The sequence below is a fragment of the Leguminivora glycinivorella genome, chromosome 1 (genome assembly GCF_023078275.1).
Source record: "Leguminivora glycinivorella isolate SPB_JAAS2020 chromosome 1, LegGlyc_1.1, whole genome shotgun sequence".
Lineage (NCBI taxonomy): Eukaryota > Metazoa > Arthropoda > Insecta > Lepidoptera > Tortricidae > Leguminivora > Leguminivora glycinivorella.
Window position 1 is genome coordinate 22645697 of NC_062971.1, and position 21289 is coordinate 22666985.

The 21289-nt window shown below is 34.8% G+C and overlaps 1 protein-coding gene across 1 annotated transcript in view; it reads right to left on the bottom strand.

Annotated features, from left to right (window-relative positions):
* Positions 1-188: 188 nt before the first annotated feature.
* Positions 189-21289, bottom strand: part of LOC125227767 — a 50397-nt gene continuing 29296 nt past the window's right edge. Inside the window, exons 4-5 of the mRNA XM_048132093.1 lie at positions 18429-18530; positions 189-591 (exon numbers count right to left, since the gene is read on the bottom strand). Coding sequence (XP_047988050.1) covers positions 539-591; positions 18429-18530 — 155 coding nt within the window. The 3' untranslated portion in view covers positions 189-538. The remainder of the gene's footprint in view (positions 592-18428; positions 18531-21289) is intronic.

Genomic DNA, 21289 nt, shown 5'->3' on the forward strand with positions numbered 1-21289 from the left:
AGTGGATTTTGTTGCGAGCGTGATATTTTCATTCGAGTGTCATTTAAATTCTCGGGGACTAGTAAAAATATACTTATTATGCTATTCATGTTCTTAGTCAAAAAAAAAATCAAGGTCTATAGACAACATGCCTTCGATGGAACGAATGGATGGATGGACATATAATGTGGAAAATGAAAAAAAAAATGATTATTACTGTTATCTTTATTTACACACAGCATAGTTTATCTGATATTTAATCATTACATAAATTATAGCCTTAGATTCATCAACTATTCTTAATTGGCTAAATAATATCTTTCCTTTAAAAATAATTAAAATGATGAATTTAGGTTGCTACTTCTTATCACAGTTTTGTAGGTACATAATAGTTAAAATTACCTTGCGTACTGCTAAATTATACCTATACATTACACATAAACTATATAAATGTGGAATGAGGCACATAATTATATATTACAAATGTATAATTTCATTTCTTAAATAACATTTGTACAAATTCGTATTAATATGGTCTTATTTTTGCTAGGTGATTTTCCTATCTTCTTAGGAAAAATCCTGGGTAATGGAAATATCTCGGCTGCGCAGGACCTGCAAAAGAAAACGTAAAATTGTATATAAATATATAATAATATAGTGAAAATATTTCGAACTAGGGTTTTTTATATCTGGAAATCTTACACCATCGAATATAATCTAGTTTAGTAATAGTGTCGAACAATTGTAGTTATTTTTTAGTAATAGTGTAGAACAATTATAATTATGACTTTTTGCTGAAATGAAGAAATTTAAATTAACATGAAAAAGTTGATTTATTAAGAGACCATGTTCTTAAATCCGCAACATTATTAAAAAAAAACATTTTACCCACAAAAGTTTAAAAATTTCATACAAATTTTAACTTGATTTCCTAAATTGGCTGATGGAATTGACCTGTAAATGATGATAAAATGTTTAATAAATTGATAGAAGAGATTTAGTTTAATGTTTTAGATTTATTATTTTCCTCACTAACAGGAGTGGTGAAAAATGTTGTGTTTCGTGTTTGTTTAATATTCGTGCCTTGAAACCCTCGCAACGCTCAAGGTTCCACTTTTCGAACTACTCGCTACGATACTGGTTTGAATATTATAATTTTTCGCTTGCTTGGGTAACAATAAGTGGTTACACAACAACTTTGCCCCCTAGTAAAACGGTTAGTTTCACTATACTAACATGACGCATGAAACTGAAATTTCGCGAGCTCGATAAAAAACAAAATGTATTCACGGTCTATATCCCGTTCAATATTAATAAAATAAATATTCCTTGAGACCTATACGCAGTGGAAGCGTGCTGAGCCCATAACCTATAAAACAAATATTCCTCTTGAACTATCTTTTACTATTTGAACACATAGAACAGCTTCATACAAAGAGTATGCACCTGATGGCCAGCTCCAACAAATATAACTCTAGTTAATTCATCAGCCATATTACGACAAATCGTTTTAACATATATATCGTGTAAACTATCGTCATCGTCAATAAGTAAGGTACAGCGTTTTTTTGCAGTTGTGCGTCTATACTACAAGTAAAGATATGGCTGAATAAGTTACCATAGACGTTAACTCATATGTCGGATTTGACACTGGGTGTGACTGTCAGTGTTACTGAAGAGGGCACTCAAAAATTACACACACCGTTGACGCCCTTATCCAACGGAGGTTACGGTCGATAATGGCACTTGTTTCACGGATTTCACGCCCGTCGGTTCGGAAATGCGCAAAGTTTCCTTTTGTGGCGTTGCTCATAACTTGATTTGTGACGGGGCAACCCTTCAGCGGGTTCCGGAGCGGCGCCGACGCGGCGCGACGCCGCTTCCGCCCGCGACGTCACACCAGCCCTGATAACTTACGTGTTTTAACTGTGTAAAGACTAATTAAACAAAAATTAAATTTAAGAACTGATTGACTAATCCCTCCAGTAAACACATTGGCATGTAAAGTGTTGCCAAGACCAAGACTGACTCGTCAACAAGATATTCTCATGTACCTAATGCCAATTTTCTAACCTTAGTCAAAATGATAGTTTGCCACCGACGTGGCTTCGCTGTTTCGTTTCTCCAAAAACTAATGTTTAAAAAGTATTTAATTGAATAAATGCCCGGGTAACACACTGTATACACAAATATTATTATATGCACAAAGGTTGGCTGGTAGAAAATGCTTTCTGGTATGAAGTCCGTCAAATTGTTAGATACCTACCTACTTTACACGTTCCATCTTAATTCGGTATAGCTTACATCATTCGTTAGAGGCCAGTAATAAATAATGTTTCAACTTAACGTTTGCCAATTTATGTAAATCTTGCATTAGCTGATTTCATAAATTAGTTCGATATTAGTTTATTTACGTGGACGAAATAATGATGTTCTTCACGCTTATGAATTCAGAAACCGGCTCGTGGCGTGTGGCCCATGGCCCAAATCCAATCCGAAACAGCGACAATAATTGTCATGTTTGTTTTTATATTTCCAAAACACTTATACCGCTGCAAAAAAGCTGGTATCGGATCTGATAAAAAAGTATCAGTCTGTCTGGGAAAAAAGCTTATGAAACTGCCAGTGTTAGAAACTTTCTTCAAGTTTCCGGAACATATCCGTTTTTCCGCGTCTTGGTTCATTTGTTTACTTTTAGATACTTCTATCAAATATCGATAAAAAAATGTTGTCATACAAAATTTGAACTTATGGGATTTTTATAGAGTACCTAATTAATATATGTTACACATGATTAGGTTAGGTAGCTGCAATTTCTCCAGCTTGTAGGTATAGGAACTGTACATCGACGTTGCAGTTGGATTGCAGTCGGTATTTAGTCTAAGTGTTGTAGAAAAACTTTTTAAAATATAGATAAAAGAAGGTTGAAAGTAATACGCCTTCAGTGTCAATTTATCAAATGACCCTGATAAACCTAAATATTCACATATAACCACCAACCTCGTGCGAAGTTATTTCAACCCTTTTTTAATTGAGTTTGGTGAAAACTCTCGATGACTCCATTTGTATTTTGGTCCACCCACACATTCAAATTGCGCTTTTCTAATCCCGCTGGCCCTAGCTCACGGTCAAACGCACTTTAATTATGAAATTGACATATCACGCCGGGCTTGGGTCCGCCATTTTGATTTAATAAAAGAGTTCGTACTTATTAAATTAATTGAAGCATCCCGACCTTTTCTAGCTGGACCGCCGCTGTTATGATATTTAACTAATGCATATTTATGTGTTTGCTCATTTTTAAACGTAGGGCGTCGAGACGTGTGTGTTTGTTATATTAATTCATCGCTAAACTTATTCTTTGTTTTACTCGGGCCCTTTATAATAGGGGTAACATTTCACCCTGCAAATTTTGGGTTCATGCAGTAATTACTTAGGTATGCACACAAATATTAAATTTCTTCAAACATGTTGAAATACCACTTTAGCTTTATCTCCGATAGGCAATTCCAGAACTACTAGGAAAAATTACATAATAAAGTGAGGCGTAATATAATTTCTGTTAGGTAAGTTATTTCACTTATGTAGCTCTAAAACACCACATTGGTTTGGAAATCAGAAAATGCACATTCATGATCTTCAATTTGGGTCCACGCACAGTGTAATACCGTACAGTAAATTATACACCTGCAGATGTATTATGAACGTTCATCGCTATTGACAGTGGTTTATGCATTGTTTATAATCAACCTGTCGAAACTAGGCTACGTTATTATTTCCGAGTTTTACGAATTTTTCTTATTAGGGTGTATGTAGGCCTATCAAATGTATTTCAAAGTAGATATATTATGTATTACTACACAATGTCACATGAGAAAACCGAATAATGTTAAGTGACACTACATAGTGACCCTTTTATGGCCCTGGGTTTAAATCCAATAAAGGCATAAAGGCATTTACTTGTGTGATGAGCACAGATATTAAATTTGATCCTATGTCAAGTTGTCAAAGTACCTAGTTGCAAATGTCCGATTCTACCCGAAAAATGAATAATTATTATTCTTAAAAGAAAATATGCAATAAAAAAGAAGCGTTCTGTTCTACACGTTCCTAAGAATGTTTTTTTTTTATTGCATTTAATTATTTAATAAAATGCAGAACTATGAGACTTTATTTATTAAATCAAGCAGGAAGAGAAACGAACAGCTGTTATTTACAAGTAAAACCAGATAGTCCATATAAGAAAAAGGTCACTGTCTGTAAGTAGTTTTTTAATCATATCAGTAACAACTTTCAGCAAACTTTTATGTACCAAGGTTAGTTCACAAAAAGTGAACTGATTTAAATCTTATTTAATACGTGTCTCCAATGGTGATTGGTATTAAATTGATTGTTCTATATTGAACTGTTTTGTAACAACTCGCACAATAGTTTGTCTTCTGATATTAGAGATCTGTTTACCTTCTCATATTTTCTAACCATTTTTGTTTCTGTTTCATGTGTTTTCATTTAACGTATATGAAATAGTTATATTATATTTGCTATAACTTATATATTTAGAATACACTTCATGAAGCTTGTTCAGGATTGTATTGTATTGTAACAAAAAGAACCAGCCAAGTGCGAGTCGGACTCGCCCACCGAGGATTCCGTACAAATGTTCAATAGTTGAATCATCAAATGTTACTACAGACTACTACCTAACTAAATCCTTCAAGACTCAAGACAAGAATAATTTAATATACAATTTTATTATTACACAACGTCCAAAGAAAATCAAGACAATTCGACTTCAATCGTTTACGACATGTTGTAAGGACGCCGACCATATCAGGAAAAACGCAACGTAGGACATGAGTTTTCAACGTACAGCGACGTCTATCGGAAAATTAAGTAAAGTAATGTGTGCGAGCTTAAAGTACGGAAGATGATTTTTATGGGTTAATTATTTATTGCGTTAACTGTTTTTAACCATTTTTCCTTCATTTGAAAGCAGGTATTTTTATTGTTATTTTGTAGAAATTACAGGTTCAATAAACGCCCGCAAGGGTGGTAATAAAAAAAAAGTTTCCAATGTAGCTGTACAATTTTATTTTTCCTGTAATATTTATTACAATAGACATGTTTGGTAAAAATTTCATAAATATTCGTTGGTAAACTTCGTAGATAAGGGGGTTGGGGGTACGATATTTTTTTAACATTTTCCTTCAAAAAATGTTTTATTCCACAGTAAAAAAGATATAAAAAATAGTTTTGATATGGGATGTAGGAATTCTTACAAAACTGTTTCCCCCGTGTTTCTCCCGTAGCCAGTGGTGGGTGTTGTAGAAGTGACAGAGCAGACAAGTGTGATATGGGTCCAATTGTTATACTGAGTCAACCTGTCATTGCACGATTACAATTTCGTTTTCTTTCCACCCCTTAACTGCTAAGAGTGGCACTGAAAGTTTAGCAGTTTCATGTGCTCTGCCTGCCCCTTTTGGAAATACCACAAGCGTGAGTTTGTGTTTCTGTATATATTTATCTATGAAACTGTTTCTATGAGCAATGAGGAGGCACACTCAAAGGTTATGACAGATAGCGCCACCCTATTAGTCCATACGTGAGAGCGAGAAGATTATATGTTTTTTTCTCTCTCTCACATATGAATGACAGTGACATGCCTAGACACTTGCACAGGCGCCGCCTGGCGGGATAAAATGTCAGTGTGCCTCCTCATTGAATCTAGCTACTGTTAGGTTGTGACCTAACCTGTGAGCTTTATGGTGCTGGCACACTGGCAGTTATATAACGTTATAATATAACATGCGCCATCGCGTCATCGCGCTGTCCCTGTCACACCGTGTCATATAACGTTATACAACTGCTAATATGGGAGCACCCTTATTGAAGTATTGGTTTATTTCGCTATTCTGACGTCAGTGTAGGTAGATAATATACAACATAATTGGTCTACATTTCTAATTACATATCTGTAAATTTCAGACTGATTATGTCACAGTTTATATTATACTAGCTTTTGCCCGTGGCTTCGCTCGCGTTAGAAAGAGACAAAAAGTAGCCTATGTCACTCTCCATCCCTTCAACTATCTCCACTTAAAAAATCACGACAATTCGTCGCTCCGTTTTGCCGTGAAGGACGGACAAACAAACAGACACACACACTTTCCCATTTATAATATTAGTATGGATACCTATAGTAAGTATGCACAGTACATGTATTGTATGTTACCACTATTCCGGTAGTTCACGTCCTAAGATAAAACATCAAACATCGTTTCCCCTTGAACCTCAGTCTGACAGCTGACTCGATTTTATCAATTGAATTCTTTGGCTCGCTTCCGCTTGAGCAACACTGGCTTACTGAAGTCGTGATTAACAGACCCGCTGACAAACTAATAAATATAAATAAAGTTAAGAGGAAAAGTAATGATCCGGCACGGTGAAGGTTAAGCGTGGAGCCGGAACGAGTTTGGCGTTACCTTTGCTGCCCCGCTGCCCAAGTATGGTTGGTGGCTTAGCTACGTTCTGTCTACTATTGTTTACTTATTCACAATTAATCTTGGTAAACAAATGTTTTATTTATATATTTTTGGAATACATCTACAAATTATGATAATTTAATTTCTATTGAAATAAAAAGAATTTTTAAATAAAAAAAATTACAAACTAAAATGAGTAAGTAGGTACTTAAAATTGCATAGTTAAGTTATGTCTTTGAAATGTTTACGATAAGTATGTATTTTATTATTTTACACTTGATCATTATTTTGTTACAACATATTTTATTAGATAAGTACCAAAAGACTAAAAAAGTAAAATTCATAATCCTACGGACTAAATTGACAAATGACTGACAGGTAAAATGATACCAGGAACAGCAAAATTAAAATAGGGAAGGGTATATGTCACAACAATATATCGACAAGTTGTAAAGTACATACAACAGACAAGTTTAAATCAAGAATAAGTATATGAGTTTCAAATAAGAGGTACACATTTTGGTTTGTTCTATTGAGATGGCAACCCGTATTCCACATACGTGAATACGTGCTTTACTAAGTAGTTATAAATAGGTGATTAAAAATTGCCATCGGTTAAAAGTAATAAATCTAAAATGGCTAGCCGAAAAAAAAAGGGCGGCAATAAAAATAGAAAGCAGGCAGTTTCCCATTCTCGGATTACCCAATATTTTAGTTAAAAGATATTCTATAGAATTTTAAAAACAAAACCCATTATAAGATTTATTTATGAGTTTACTGGAACAACAGAAAAACCGCTATCGCACAATGCACAGTACGCCAAACCTATAACGTAATTATACTCTAATATGGTATATTATTCCATACAAAGTCTACTCTCCTTGGTAAACTGTTTCCAGGACATCTGGAGCCCATGTGTCGAGGCATTTGACCATGACCGTACCCTTCGTTGCAAAAGTGACAGCGGGGGGTTCCTATGAAGACCCGACCACGCCGAACGAGACAACGTGCACCGCTGCAGTAAGAGAGAGCGAGACAGCGCACAAATCAGAGCCTTGGATTGGAAGGGATAAGATCCCATAGAGAAAGCGTGGGCGCAATTGGATAATTGTAGCGACGAAATCCTTATATCATTGTTAATAAAGTTGATATTAGCGTAACTAGAAATAAGTTGGGGTTGCAGGGACTCCAGTTAGGATGAAGGCCGGGAGTTGAGGACACTCTGATTTTAGACTCCAAGAAAGACCCAAGTCTTTCCAGCTTTGTTTCAATTTGTTCCCTGATCATGTATAATTGTAATAATTGTTAAAGATTAATTTAGTACTTCTTTATAGTAGAAAATAGATAAAGCCAGTGGTTCCGGATCAGGCGATAAACGAGCTAAGTACCTCTTTTATCAAAACAGCGTCTCAAGTTGTATTTTAAGTAACACAACATATTTTAATTATCTTTGTTCAAGTGCAAGGCAAGTTCAATTCTTGCGTTATAATCTGGATTTATTGTTGGGACAAATTCTATAACCTCGTAATGGTTAATTAGTATTTTAAAGTAACTGTATAATGTTTCTTCAGCTTTGTGTTACATATCTTGTATGACATTTTATTGATGAATATTAGTGCGAGTTCGAGCCTCGCCACTATGTTAAATATATTCCATATATATTTGTTGAAACCAGGATTCGAGTTCCTGAGATATCTAATTTACCTAAATACATTTCGTAAAGGATTGAAACGAGACGACCGATATTATATTGTTATATCCTACAGATTAAACAACATGTGCATTTATTATAACTCAAACTGTGTTTAGAGTAAACTGTCTTGGAAATTCTGTTATTACAATTCCTAATGAATTATTGTATTGTTGTATTAAATAGAGCATAATTATAGACGTTATGTAGACATTGTATGTAGACGTTACATTAATAAGGCGAAGTAAGGGTTTAGCGGGTTTTCCCTTACTTCATGAGCCATTGATTTAATATATTGTCCCCGCAAAGGTATGGGCTTGACTTGTATTGTATACACTTTTGTCTTATAATTTATATAAATATTTCAAGTGATAAAGGCCTAAACTGTTTTCCTCAAGTACGTATTTCTGTAGTGTATTCAAGTTCGCATTCATAGATTTTTGATTTCATTTTATATAACGAATGCCTTATAGATTTCTTTGATAGGAACGCCCTATACCTTAATAAATTTGCGATAATATATTTCAATTTTATAAATCGCCATGTGCCTTTCCTTACAACTACCCCATATAGTAGCTCAGACTCCTTAGATTCATCTACACCTTAATCAATCTAATTTATTTAATTCTCTAAAGCCTTCAGCATGGTATTTTAGGTCCCCCAATACCATTACACGTGGCGCTCGTGACGCAGGATCTAGTGCTTGTGTCTAAAATCATTTATAAAAAGACACAACTAGAAAAAGAACTTCTAACTTTTAAAAACTAAACACAACGTAGGAAACCTTAAATTTTATAAACTTAATACTTATGACGATCACTTCGATTACCTATGAAGAGTCTGAGAGGGGTGTTAAGTTGCTGTATAAAGTGCTATAATGATTAGCAGTTTTAACAATATTTGTGTATGTAGTTTGCTGTAATGTTTTACAACCAGAAATTCCAAGACAGTATACCTACTTTTATTCCGTTGAATTTTATTGTATATCTGTGTGTGTTTTGTGTGCAATAGCGTGTTTTGTGCTGATATTTAAATAGCAGGAGTCAGTTGTTCCCGCGATTTATATAACTTAAAATCAGTAATCTAGTATCAGTTTTAGAAATATGTTTAGTTGTAACTAAAATGTAAATGACGGTCAATAATCGGGATAGTGTTACCTGGGCAGTTCGAGATTATATAGCAGGTTATTATATAACAAAGCGTGTCGGAAAAAAAAATTGACCGTACATACATACATATAATAAAATAATACTAATTTTGTCAAGACTGGCGTGGTATATTATTTTCACTCTTGGTGATACAGATTATGATTTAATATTGGCGATTAATATTATAATAAATATAGCTTGCAGTTAGTGAATTCGAACAAGCTACATTAGCAGATAGACCTATCTACTCGTAGTTCAGTTAAAGGAAAATTTGATGATATTATGGAGGCTTGTGACAATAAAGAGAATGTCAAATCGGTGATTTGTGATGATACATAGGTAATTACCAAGGTATATTTCTAGTACCTACATATATAGATGTCGTAAATAGTAACGTTCAAATGTTAATGCTTTTATTAAAGTTTGGAGAAACTAAGAGATGATGACCAATCAAATGGCAGTAGGTACTATATAAACATTTTCCGTTTACGAATCTAGATTTGATGACATTGAGGTGGATTATAATTTCATTTGCAGCTTACCTATAAATTATTCCAACAATGTAAAATATACTATGTATGAATGTATTTTGCGTAGAGATATAGATATGAAGTTATTTCAAATATAAAATATGTAGTATGTATGTTTGTCGTAAAGATTTTGTTTGAGATACACGATATTGTTTCAATCAGTCAGTTACCGATATTTATCGATACTAGTTAATGGAACGAAGCATTTTAAAAAGCAGGTAGAATATTATTAGTTATAACCATGCATTGTTTATCACAATAGATAAAACAAGAAAAAAAAAAGAACAAGTGTTCGGACGGTTTACTTGGTTCCACATTACCTGGTTTGAAAGTTAATGTTGCAGCTCGATTTTCGATTGTTTATGTTATCACGAAAGAATTACCAATTTAATAATTAAAGTCCTAAAAGTTTGGTTCTCTTAATATACATATAAATAAATAACACATTTAGAATAAATAAGTGTAGAAACACGCGATGTTTCAGTTGTATACCTACGAGGGCCGATTGATAAGTATCCGAAACGAAGAGGAAAACTCAGAGTTATTTGAATAAAACGATTTTATTTTTCAACATAGGTTCCTCCTAGCTCAACAAACTTTGACCAACGCTTCTCTATTGCCATAATTCCGTTTTTATAGAAGCTTCTGTCAAGACCCTGAAAATAGCCGTTAACGGCGTCAATAACTTCAGAGTCAGTCGAAAATTTTTGTCTCCCTAGCCACTTTTACAAATTTGGAAACAAATGGAAATCGCAGGGGGCCAAGTCAGGCGAATAAGGCCAGTGCGGCAGTATTTCGAGGCGTAATTCTTGAATTTCTGACATCGCAACTTTTTCCGTGTGAACCGCTGCGTTAACGTGGTGGAAGAAGATTTTTTTCTTATATAAGTGGGGTGTTTCTTGTTCGACTACATCGCTCAGCTTTTGCAACAAGTTTGCATAATATTGGCCGTTTATTCTTCTTCCCTTTTCAAGATAATCTACGTAAATGACACCTCTAGCATCCCAAAAAACGGTTGACATTACTTTGCCAGCGGCCAAGGTCGTATTTGCCTTCTTTGGGGCGGGTTCACCACTTTTTGTCCACTGCTTGGATTGCTCTTTAGTTTCCGGTGTGTAGTGGTGGATCCAAGTCTCATCGACCGTTATGAAACGACGATGAAATTCTTTAGGATTCTCTCTAAAGATTTGCAAACACTCTTTAGAAATATTCACTCGGTGTTTCATTGGCTGGTCATTCGAAAACCGCGGCACCCATTGAGCACAAAGCTTTTTCATAGACAAATGCTTATGCAGTATATTAAAAACACGTTCTAACGAAATATTTACAATCTCTGCTATCTCCCGAAGTTTTAATCGACGGTCCCCCAATACAATGTTTTTTATTTTAGAACCATTTTTGGGGTTGTTACCTCATTTGGTCTTCCACTACGGGGAGCATCATTGCAGCACTGTCGTCCTCGTTTGAAATCCACGACCCATGTGTGAACAGTGCTCAACGATGGCGAAGAATGCCCTTACACACGATCCAGCTTTGTTTTAATATGAGTTGCTGTTTTTCCTTTTAAAACATTAAACTTTATAACAGCACGAACCTCCATTTTCTCCATTTTCACGAAAATTATCGACTTTTCAATTCAGATGAGAATATTTTATCAATAAAACAACTATTATCTCATGAAATTACATTTATCGGAATCGTAAAAGATTGCAGATGACGTATCTAACAAAAGTTTTTTATTTTATTTATTTTTTTAATATTGTTTCGGATTGTTTTCAACCAGCCCTCGTATACCCATTTATGCACTTAGTATAACGTTGTTGTACCTCTCGACCTTAAATGAAAGATGCGATAAATACTCGTTTCGAAATAAAAGAGTAAAACCTTATAAAACACATTTTAGGAACAAAAATAAATAAGTACATAAATATTTTGTCTAAAGTGTTGTATTTCAGGCAGAATGCGTATTAATAATGATGAGGACAATTATTACTAATCGTGCAGGTTTCAATGGTTACTGTAAAAACAAAATAAAAGGTATACCATGTTTTGCATTTTAAATTTGAATTTGCAATTATTTTATGAAAAGACTTGAAAAGAAAAAGTACATAAATCTTGCAGTTATTGGTTGGACAGACAAAAGGTATTTTGTTGCAGGATAGTTTCAGTATACCTAACATACCTGGCTTTAATAGGCGACTAAGACCGATCCTAGGAAAAGACTGGTGTGAATTGTGGCAGTTTTGACGCGTCTAGAGGCAAGACACGACGCCGCTGTATAGCCGACTGTGGACGGTCTCGACAACGCCTTTTGGATTGACCTTAACTTACCGATGTCTGATTAATTTTATCCAATTTATTTTTGGGTTGTTGTTGTTTGGGTAATTTGGGACTGAATCGATGCTACCTGGTCGGTCCATGGTTTCTGTCACGAAAGGTTTTACTGATAAAAGTAGTTATAGATAGACATCTCTTACTATTCATAAATATGGGATAGAAGCTGTTTTATTACTAAATAAATCTCGATGTAAATTAAAGTTCTTTGCTGTCGTAGTTTGTAATGATTCTATAATTATAACATTCGGAAAGGCGAAAAGAAATAAACACACAACCTGTTCCGCATGGTTTAAATTCCTTTATTTTTTTTGTTTGGTTTATACGTCTCAATGATACATAACACAAATGTTGGGTCTTCATATTTAAATTAAAGGTGTACAATTTGTGTGAATTAAATGTACAATATTGCTATATGCAATGTTTATTATAATACTATCTTGTTAATGGTACTCGGAGTATTCACAGAGAAAAATCAAACCTGGAATGCACCTAAATATTGAAAACTAATAGCAATTTATGACAACCGTGGATTCATTAATTATTTGAATATGTCTCACGAAAGTTTAACGTGTATAATCAAAGATTGTATGAAATCAATTACCCCAAAACTTAATCAGGTATAAAAACATTTTAAATAAATGTACCACAAGTTCTAATATTATTAATTTCTTTCATCAAGCCTATCTATGAAATTTTATCGGTCAAGGCATTTGTGACGGGGCTCATGAGTCAACTAGATACTGCAATCGAGGGCCTAGGGACGAGATTGATTGCCAGGTCACACCTCTGTTATATGACTTGCGTAGAATAACCTGACTTCACTTGAACTGAGGCGCCGGGGTTAGCCGCAGTGATCACTCACAAGTAGTGTCAAAGGTATACCGTTTAACATCTGACACCAAATCATTACAAATGAATGTCCTACCATGCGCTTGCGCATTCGCTAACCCCTACGATACTTTGATACGTAGCCTCACGTTTCGAGTAACTCAGACTCTACGTGGGTAGCAGACGGGATCAGTTTTAGAAGCTTTGGCACCTCAGGGCTGCCCTGAGTAGTACATCTCACTTACGCTTAGGAAGGACTGTTTCTACGCCTCCGCTCACGCTGGACGCAGTGTGACCCGAGAATTAATTCTCTCGTCTCAGACGAACGCGTTTTATAGTAGATCAGGCTCTGTCCATGAGGAAGTGACTCTGAGGTGTGTGGCTGAGGTATTTGTCTGTCCAAACTTTACTAAATAGGGCCATAATACCATTACACGACGTATGGTCAGGCCATTGTCTGTTCAAATCATTATTTCATAACAAAAGTTCAATTGCATCACTTATTAACAAAAGTTAAAGTGAATTTTCATTTAGCTGGCATCACTATCATAATACTATCTAAATACCCTAAAGAATAGAGATGACAAAGGGTTTTATTTTATGACAGCTATACTCAACAAATTTAATGATTTAAATAAATGTCCCTAAATAGAAAATAGACATTTACTATGCCACAATATAAATTATATGACACAAAATTATTTTGATCAGTGTAATTTGAGATGCGAGATCTCTTGACGACAACATCGGTGTTATTTACATATGTAATAATCTACTACAAGCTATCAAGTATTATTGAAAGTTGATTGTAAATTGTAATCAATAAACTAGAGGTCTTATGTGTGAACTTCGTGTGGAAAATCCCTGGCCAGGGTAATGCGTGGTTGTGAAAGGAGATGTGTGATTGCAACTTAGTATCTTGGGAAGGTGACGATGTGTGAATTTCGAAGATAGTATGGTGATGTATGAGTCAAGAGATCTTGTTAACACAAACTGTAGTGTACTTGGTTAACGTGAACTATAGATAATTATATGAAAACGCATAAAGCTTGAAATACAAGATACAAAATTAATTAAATTTCATTAGCACTTCCAAATAACGCTCTAAGATAGGATGTCGTTTGTGCAAAGAGACATATGGTTAATCGTTAGAGGCAGTAAATGTAACGGTCTAAGTGCAAACAATAAGATACTATAAAAATTGTTATATTTTAAAATATTAAATTCATTATTATTTTATTATCCGTGCCCAAACGTCAGGTAGTTCCTTCAGAAGTATAGGCGCCGGCGCTAAGATATTATTGTTATTGGTTTATTGCCCATTACAAGTCTCATAGTGTGGTTTTGTTAGAGAAGAAAGAAGCATAATTAACTTGTTTAAAGCTACCTTCCGTTTTGTAACCATTGGGACAAAGACATGAGTAGCAGGATAGCATTGATTGACAAGCGCGCTACCTTTTCGCGGATTAATAAAGTAGTTTTCTAGATTTGAGCATCGTGGACGTGCACAAAGTAACGCCAGATTCCATCGATAATTATTAAGATATAAATAAAAGGAGTTTACATTTATTCCAAGTTCTCGTATTCATGTTATATAGGTTACGTGGAAGACAGGGTAATTTTGTTCGACTAACCAGAGAGGGGCGTGAGATGGCAACCCGTATTCCACATACGTGAATACGTGCTTTACTAAGTAGTTATAAATAGGTGATTAAAAATTGCCATCGGTTAAAAGTAATAAATCTAAAATGGCTAGCCGAAAAAAAAAAGGGCGGCAATAAAAATAGAAAGCAGGCAGTTTCCCATTCTCGGATTACCCAATATTTTAGTTAAAAGATATTCTATAGAATTTTAAAAACAAAACCCATTATAAGATTTATTTATGAGTTTACTGGAACAACAGAAAAACCGCTATCGCACAATGCACAGTACGCCAAACCTATAACGTAATTATACTCTAATATGGTATATTATTCCATACAAAGTCTACTCTCCTTGGTAAACTGTTTCCAGGACATCTGGAGCCCATGTGTCGAGGCATTTGACCATGACCGTACCCTTCGTTGCAAAAGTGACAGCGGGGGGTTCCTATGAAGACCCGACCACGCCGAACGAGACAACGTGCACCGCTGCAGTAAGAGAGAGCGAGACAGCGCACAAATCAGAGCCTTGGAAGGGATAAGATCCCATAGAGAAAGCGTGGGCGCAATTGGATAATTGTAGCGACGAAATCCTTATATCATTGTTAATAAAGTTGATATTAGCGTAACTAGAAATAAGTTGGGGTTGCAGGGACTCCAGTTAGGATGAAGGCCGGGAGTTGAGGACACTCTGATTTTAGACTCCAAGAAAGACCCAAGTCTTTCCAGCTTTGTTTCAATTTGTTCCCTGATCATGTATAATTGTAATAATTGTTAAAGATTAATTTAGTACTTCTTTATAGTAGAAAATAGATAAAGCCAGTGGTTCCGGATCCGGCGATAAACGAGCTAAGTACCTCTTTTATCAAAACAGCGTCTCAAGTTGTATTTTAAGTAACACAACATATTTTAATTATCTTTGTTCAAGTGCAAGGCAAGTTCAATTCTTGCGTTATAATCTGGATTTATTGTTGGGACAAATTCTATAACCTCGTAATGGTTAATTAGTATTTTAAAGTAACTGTATAATGTTTCTTCAGCTTTGTGTTACATATCTTGTATGACATTTTATTGATGAATATTAGTGCGAGTTCGAGCCTCGCCACTATGTTAAATATATTCCATATATATTTGTTGAAACCAGGATTCGAGTTCCTGAGATATCTAATTTACCTAAATACATTTCGTAAAGGATTGAAACGAGACGACCGATATTATATTGTTATATCCTACAGATTAAACAACATGTGCATTTATTATAACTCAAACTGTGTTTAGAGTAAACTGTCTTGGAAATTCTGTTATTACAATTCCTAATGAATTATTGTATTGTTGTATTAAATAGAGCATAATTATAGACGTTATGTAGACATTGTATGTAGACGTTACATTAATAAGGCGAAGTAAGGGTTTAGCGGGTTTTCCCTTACTTCATGAGCCATTGATTTAATATATTGTCCCCGCAAAGGTATGGGCTTGACTTGTATTGTATACACTTTTGTCTTATAATTTATATAAATATTTCAAGTGATAAAGGCCTAAACTGTTTTCCTCAAGTACGTATTTCTGTAGTGTATTCAAGTTCGCATTCATAGATTTTTGATTTCATTTTATATAACGAATGCCTTATAGATTTCTTTGATAGGAACGCCCTATACCTTAATAAATTTGCGATAATATATTTCAGTTTTATAAATCGCCATGTGCCTTTCCTTACAACTACCCCATATAGTAGCTCAGACTCCTTAGATTCATCTACACCTTAATCAATCTAATTTATTTAATTCTCTAAAGCCTTCAGCATGGTATTTTAGGTCCCCCAATACCATTACACTATGTATCTTCGAGGTAGTGGATGGATACCATGCATTTTTACCCACTAGTTTTAAAACATAAAAAGGTTTCCGAGCCTGTAGGTAAAAAATAAAATACCATGTCCGACGATAATAAATTATCTGTCACGCTATGGCAAGTATATAATAAATATCTATATAATTTTCGAATAATATTATTGCTTCTTCGAAATAAAAAAAATATCTGTAATTAGCGGTCTACAGACCTTTTGATCTGTCGAAATCACAGAAAAAGTTGGTATATTGATTAGCCGATCAAATTTCCAATTTCATTGTCCCGTCTGGGTGCACCTTAAATCTACGATGTAATAATAATTTTAATATCGATAAGAACGACACTGGCCAAACTGTGGCAACATTCGTTCACACTTACTTGTCAATTTGGTCCGTAGGATTATGGATTTTACTTTAATTATTAAATTTCTTTCCGAATATTTTCCAAAAACAGGTATGGAACAATATGTTTTTACGAAAACTTTTGAAACTGTATTATGTTTTTGAATTAAATATAATTGATTAGTGTGTTTATTCTCTGTTATATTCTGATAATCACTATGAACAGGTATGTACCCACCCTCCGTGCAGTGCAATCATGCATATATTTATATGTGCAACTTAATCCTAAAGGAATCCATAATAAAACAGTTAGCAATAGTCAGTGTTTATTTTTACAATACTTAATAAATACAAGGTACACGTTCTTAATATTTTACATGTCCACTCACTACGTAGGTTCAAAAACATAAACAAAACATTAGCAATACAAAATTATTAGGTTTTACACATTTCATTCAGTTACATACATAACGCAAACAAAAAAAAGGAACTAAAGATTTATTAGAAAAACCATCAAACTAGGATACTGGGATACATGCACAAAATACCCATGCATTTATACAACTATGTCTATAATTATAAAATAATTTACTAGTTCTACACTAAATACCCCGCACACTATCACAATAAAATCCAAACAATCTTTAAAATGGTGAAACGTTAAAATGTATCAAACCACATAATCAAAAAAATAAGCGTTTAAATAAAAATTAAGTCTAGAATTCAGAACAAAAAATTCTTAATTTTATTACAGTTCTCTCACATATCACTTAAATATCAGCGACTGTGCAAGAATAATAGTTATTTGTTATACAAGGGGGCAAAGTTGTATTTTAACGCCGAGTGTGGAATTGAAAAACGAGCAAGTGAAAGGATTCTATAGTTGAACCACGAGCGAAGCGAGTGGTTCGAGAATAGAATCCTGAACTTGCGAGTTTTTTAACACACGAGAAGTAAAATACATTTGCACCCGAGTGTAACACAAAACTTTTCCCCTCACTATAGCGAGGAAACTACAACACAAAAAATGCGTTTATCACTGCTTCCAGTAGTTCCACAGGTGGTAAATCATCTTTATTACTAGATTCACCTATTTTTATCAATTTTAAAGCAGTAAATTTGACTTTATTCAAGGTCAAATTATATGCGTTTTTACCCGCTGGTATTAAAGGACAAAACACGTGTTTCCGAGCTAGTGAGGGGAAAAACTTATTATCACCATTTTAAAGCTGCTCAATTCTGAGGTAAGTTCAGGGAAATCCGAATGCGTTGTGGTATTACATGAGAACAATAAATAATCTCATTATCTGACCTCAGCCAGGTCAATAATAAAGAAGATATTTGTAAGAAAAGTCAGTGTTATATTTGAGATAAAGGGATATTTTTATAGCCTCTGAATCAGAATATAGAGGTAATTAAGTTATGTGCACAAAGATCAGCTAACATTTTGTGGTCGTATAATGTTTGCTCTGGATATGTTTTGATAACATTCAGCTTAAAGTTTCTTGAACAGCCGACCAGCCCTAGAGTATTACTTAATTGTTCCCATGGTTATTAGTACTAACTACAGAGTGGTGAGTCACCGGCCGGAGGGGTAGACTTTACCTTGCGAGCCGGGGGGAACGAAGCCGTAGCCTGAAGCGCCCACCACCACGCCGCTGGTCTGCGACGGGTCGCCGGGCGGGGAGGGGGGGAACACCACTGGACCTGAAATGGTTAACCGTAAAATATATATATATTTAAAATGTCATCTTGTCACCCGAATTATCGTTGGGCGAGTAGAATGGAGGTAGACCTCCGTGAGCTGGGCGTCGGCACAGTATAATAAAGAGTGCGTCGGCAAAGGCTGGCGCGATACCGCTCAAGATCTAGCAAAGTGCCGTGGTCTTGTATTGGAGGCAAAAACTCATTTTGGGCTACTTACATGGTTTTAAAGATAACAACAACATTACCAACGCCATTCCATTCCTACTTTAAATGTAAAAATACATACGAAGAACCTGCTTCATTAACTTATTATCGTTTACGAGTTCCGACGAAACGTTTATGTTTGATCGGGGACTGACCCCTTTACATAATATGTTAGCAAAATATATTGAGCAATGAATATCAAATAAATATCCTCCTTTAAGACTTAATTACACAGAACTGACGTAAAATGCGAAAACACTTTCTTTATTACATAAACAAAAATTGGGTTGAATCGTCAAACATATTTACCATTGCGAAGTTAAATATTAAATATAGTCGATACAAAGGCTTTACATATTGAAGACGTGTCGTTAATACTCATGTCTTAATTGAATGTTGTGTTAACTACAATATTTTTGAGTAGAATGCAATGTGTCATAAATATAATCGATATGATTTATAAATTACGTAGGTATTAACTGAGAACTACTTGTAATAAACTCGAACGATGATTAGCAATTGAAACTGAATTATTTAAAAGCTTAAAATACCTAATTACTGATTAGGTATGTCGAAAGTACTGGTAACTTGGTTTCAATTATCTTAAGAGAATAATTACAGTTACATTCTAATGGATTGGTAAGAAGCTTGAAATTACGAATTGCAGCTAGTACTTACCTACTTAATATCTATTTATAATTCTGAAGTCTATACCGTCATAGAAGACATAGGTAGGTTCTGCACAACTCTACATACCTACTATTTGTGCGATAATGGTGCCTACTTACTCGTACATCAATCACAAGCGAAGCGAGTAAAAACTAAACTGTGACTAATAAGGGGTAATATATTTGGGGAGGAATCCGGAAACCGGACTAACCCAAATGTCTGGTTTCCCCTCAGCATTGGAAGGTCAGATAGAAGTAACTTTTATAAAAACTATTCGGTCTTCGGCCAATTAGTTGTCAAGCGTAACATCTTCAATACGGAATTCCCATAAGCCGTATCAAAGACGGCGCAACGCTAATGAATACAATATCAATTCGAAATTTAAATCCTCCTCCACCAACAAGCATCGCCTTGACTTAATTTTATGACAATAATCAACACTAGACTTGAGTAGCCTAGAGTACTAGAGTAGACTACAACCTGAACATAGAATGATCGATACAGTCGTTTGAAGGAATCACCATCCTTGAATAACCATTGCCAAACCTGACATTGGCCGGCCGCAAACAGAGCGCGGCTGTAACGCACACGCATTAATTGCCACTTCCACTAAACCAATTAAATACGTAGTCGTGATAGCGGCTTGAGAAATTATTCCTTATCATATCCGGGGTTTATCAAATCCTGTCTGTTGTAATAGTGTTAAATATTTACGAGAAAATGAAGTTGCTGTAAAATTTTAAGTCTTAAAGTCGGATAACGCTAACTACAAATGATGTGCAAGGCAGTAAGATCATGTCATCAATGCATATTTCTAAAATTGTTCTATTAAATTAGATTCTAAATTAGTTTAGACGGTTACTACCTATATTCTGTAAAATTGTTTTACTTTTTAAACAGTTTTACCCGTTTTTTCACACAGACCTACATACTTTTGATATTTTATTTAAACGAAATTTATTTTTCAGTACAGATGGTCGTTTTTTTACGCACTAGTTCGAGAAGTGGTTCATTATCTGCCAGGTCGAAACTTCGGAGGCTCATCTGTACTGAAAAACGTCGTACGATACACGTGCGAAAAGGAAATTCGTAACTCGTGTCGATTTAAAACACTCCCTTCGGTCGTGTTTTAATTTATCGCCACTCGTTTCGAACTTCCTTTTTTACGCACTTGTATCGTAATGTACTATTATTTAATCAACAACATGAAAAATATTTAAACTGGATGAACGGTGTTAATAACTTTTTATGATTTACATCAAATACAGCTGTGATTATTTTGTAATTAGGAAAATTAGTTAGTTACTCTGCAACCTTTTCTCAATACATACAACAATAACCTAACCACAAAATTAAAATTTTGGAAAAACCCCCGACATAGTGGACCGATTTTCATGAAACATGACTAAGAACACTCCCGACTAATTCAGCTTTCAAACAAGAAAAACCAAATCTAAATCGGTTCATCTGTTCGGGGGCTACGATGCTACAAACAGACACACATACAGACAGACAGACAGCCACGTCAAATTTATAACACCCCGTTGTTTTTGGGTCGAGGGTTACAAACACAGCCCGAGCAAACTGCGGCTACTACTTTAAAATATAATATTAATATTTACATTCGGTATTCGTAATGAATTGAGATTGAATTTACTTAGGGGCAGTGCACACTTGCGCGTTTCGCGCTCCGCTGGGCGCCGAGCGCGGCCGACAATCGCACCCTTCTAACCGTCGTGTGGCGAGTGACATGCTGTTGCAGCTACTTGAGCAGAAAATGTGACACATGTGCCTACGAAGATTGCTATTTCGGTGCCCAAATCATGGAAATACTTTAAATTTGAAAAAAAAGTTATAAATACCCTTTGCAAGCTTAACTACAAGCT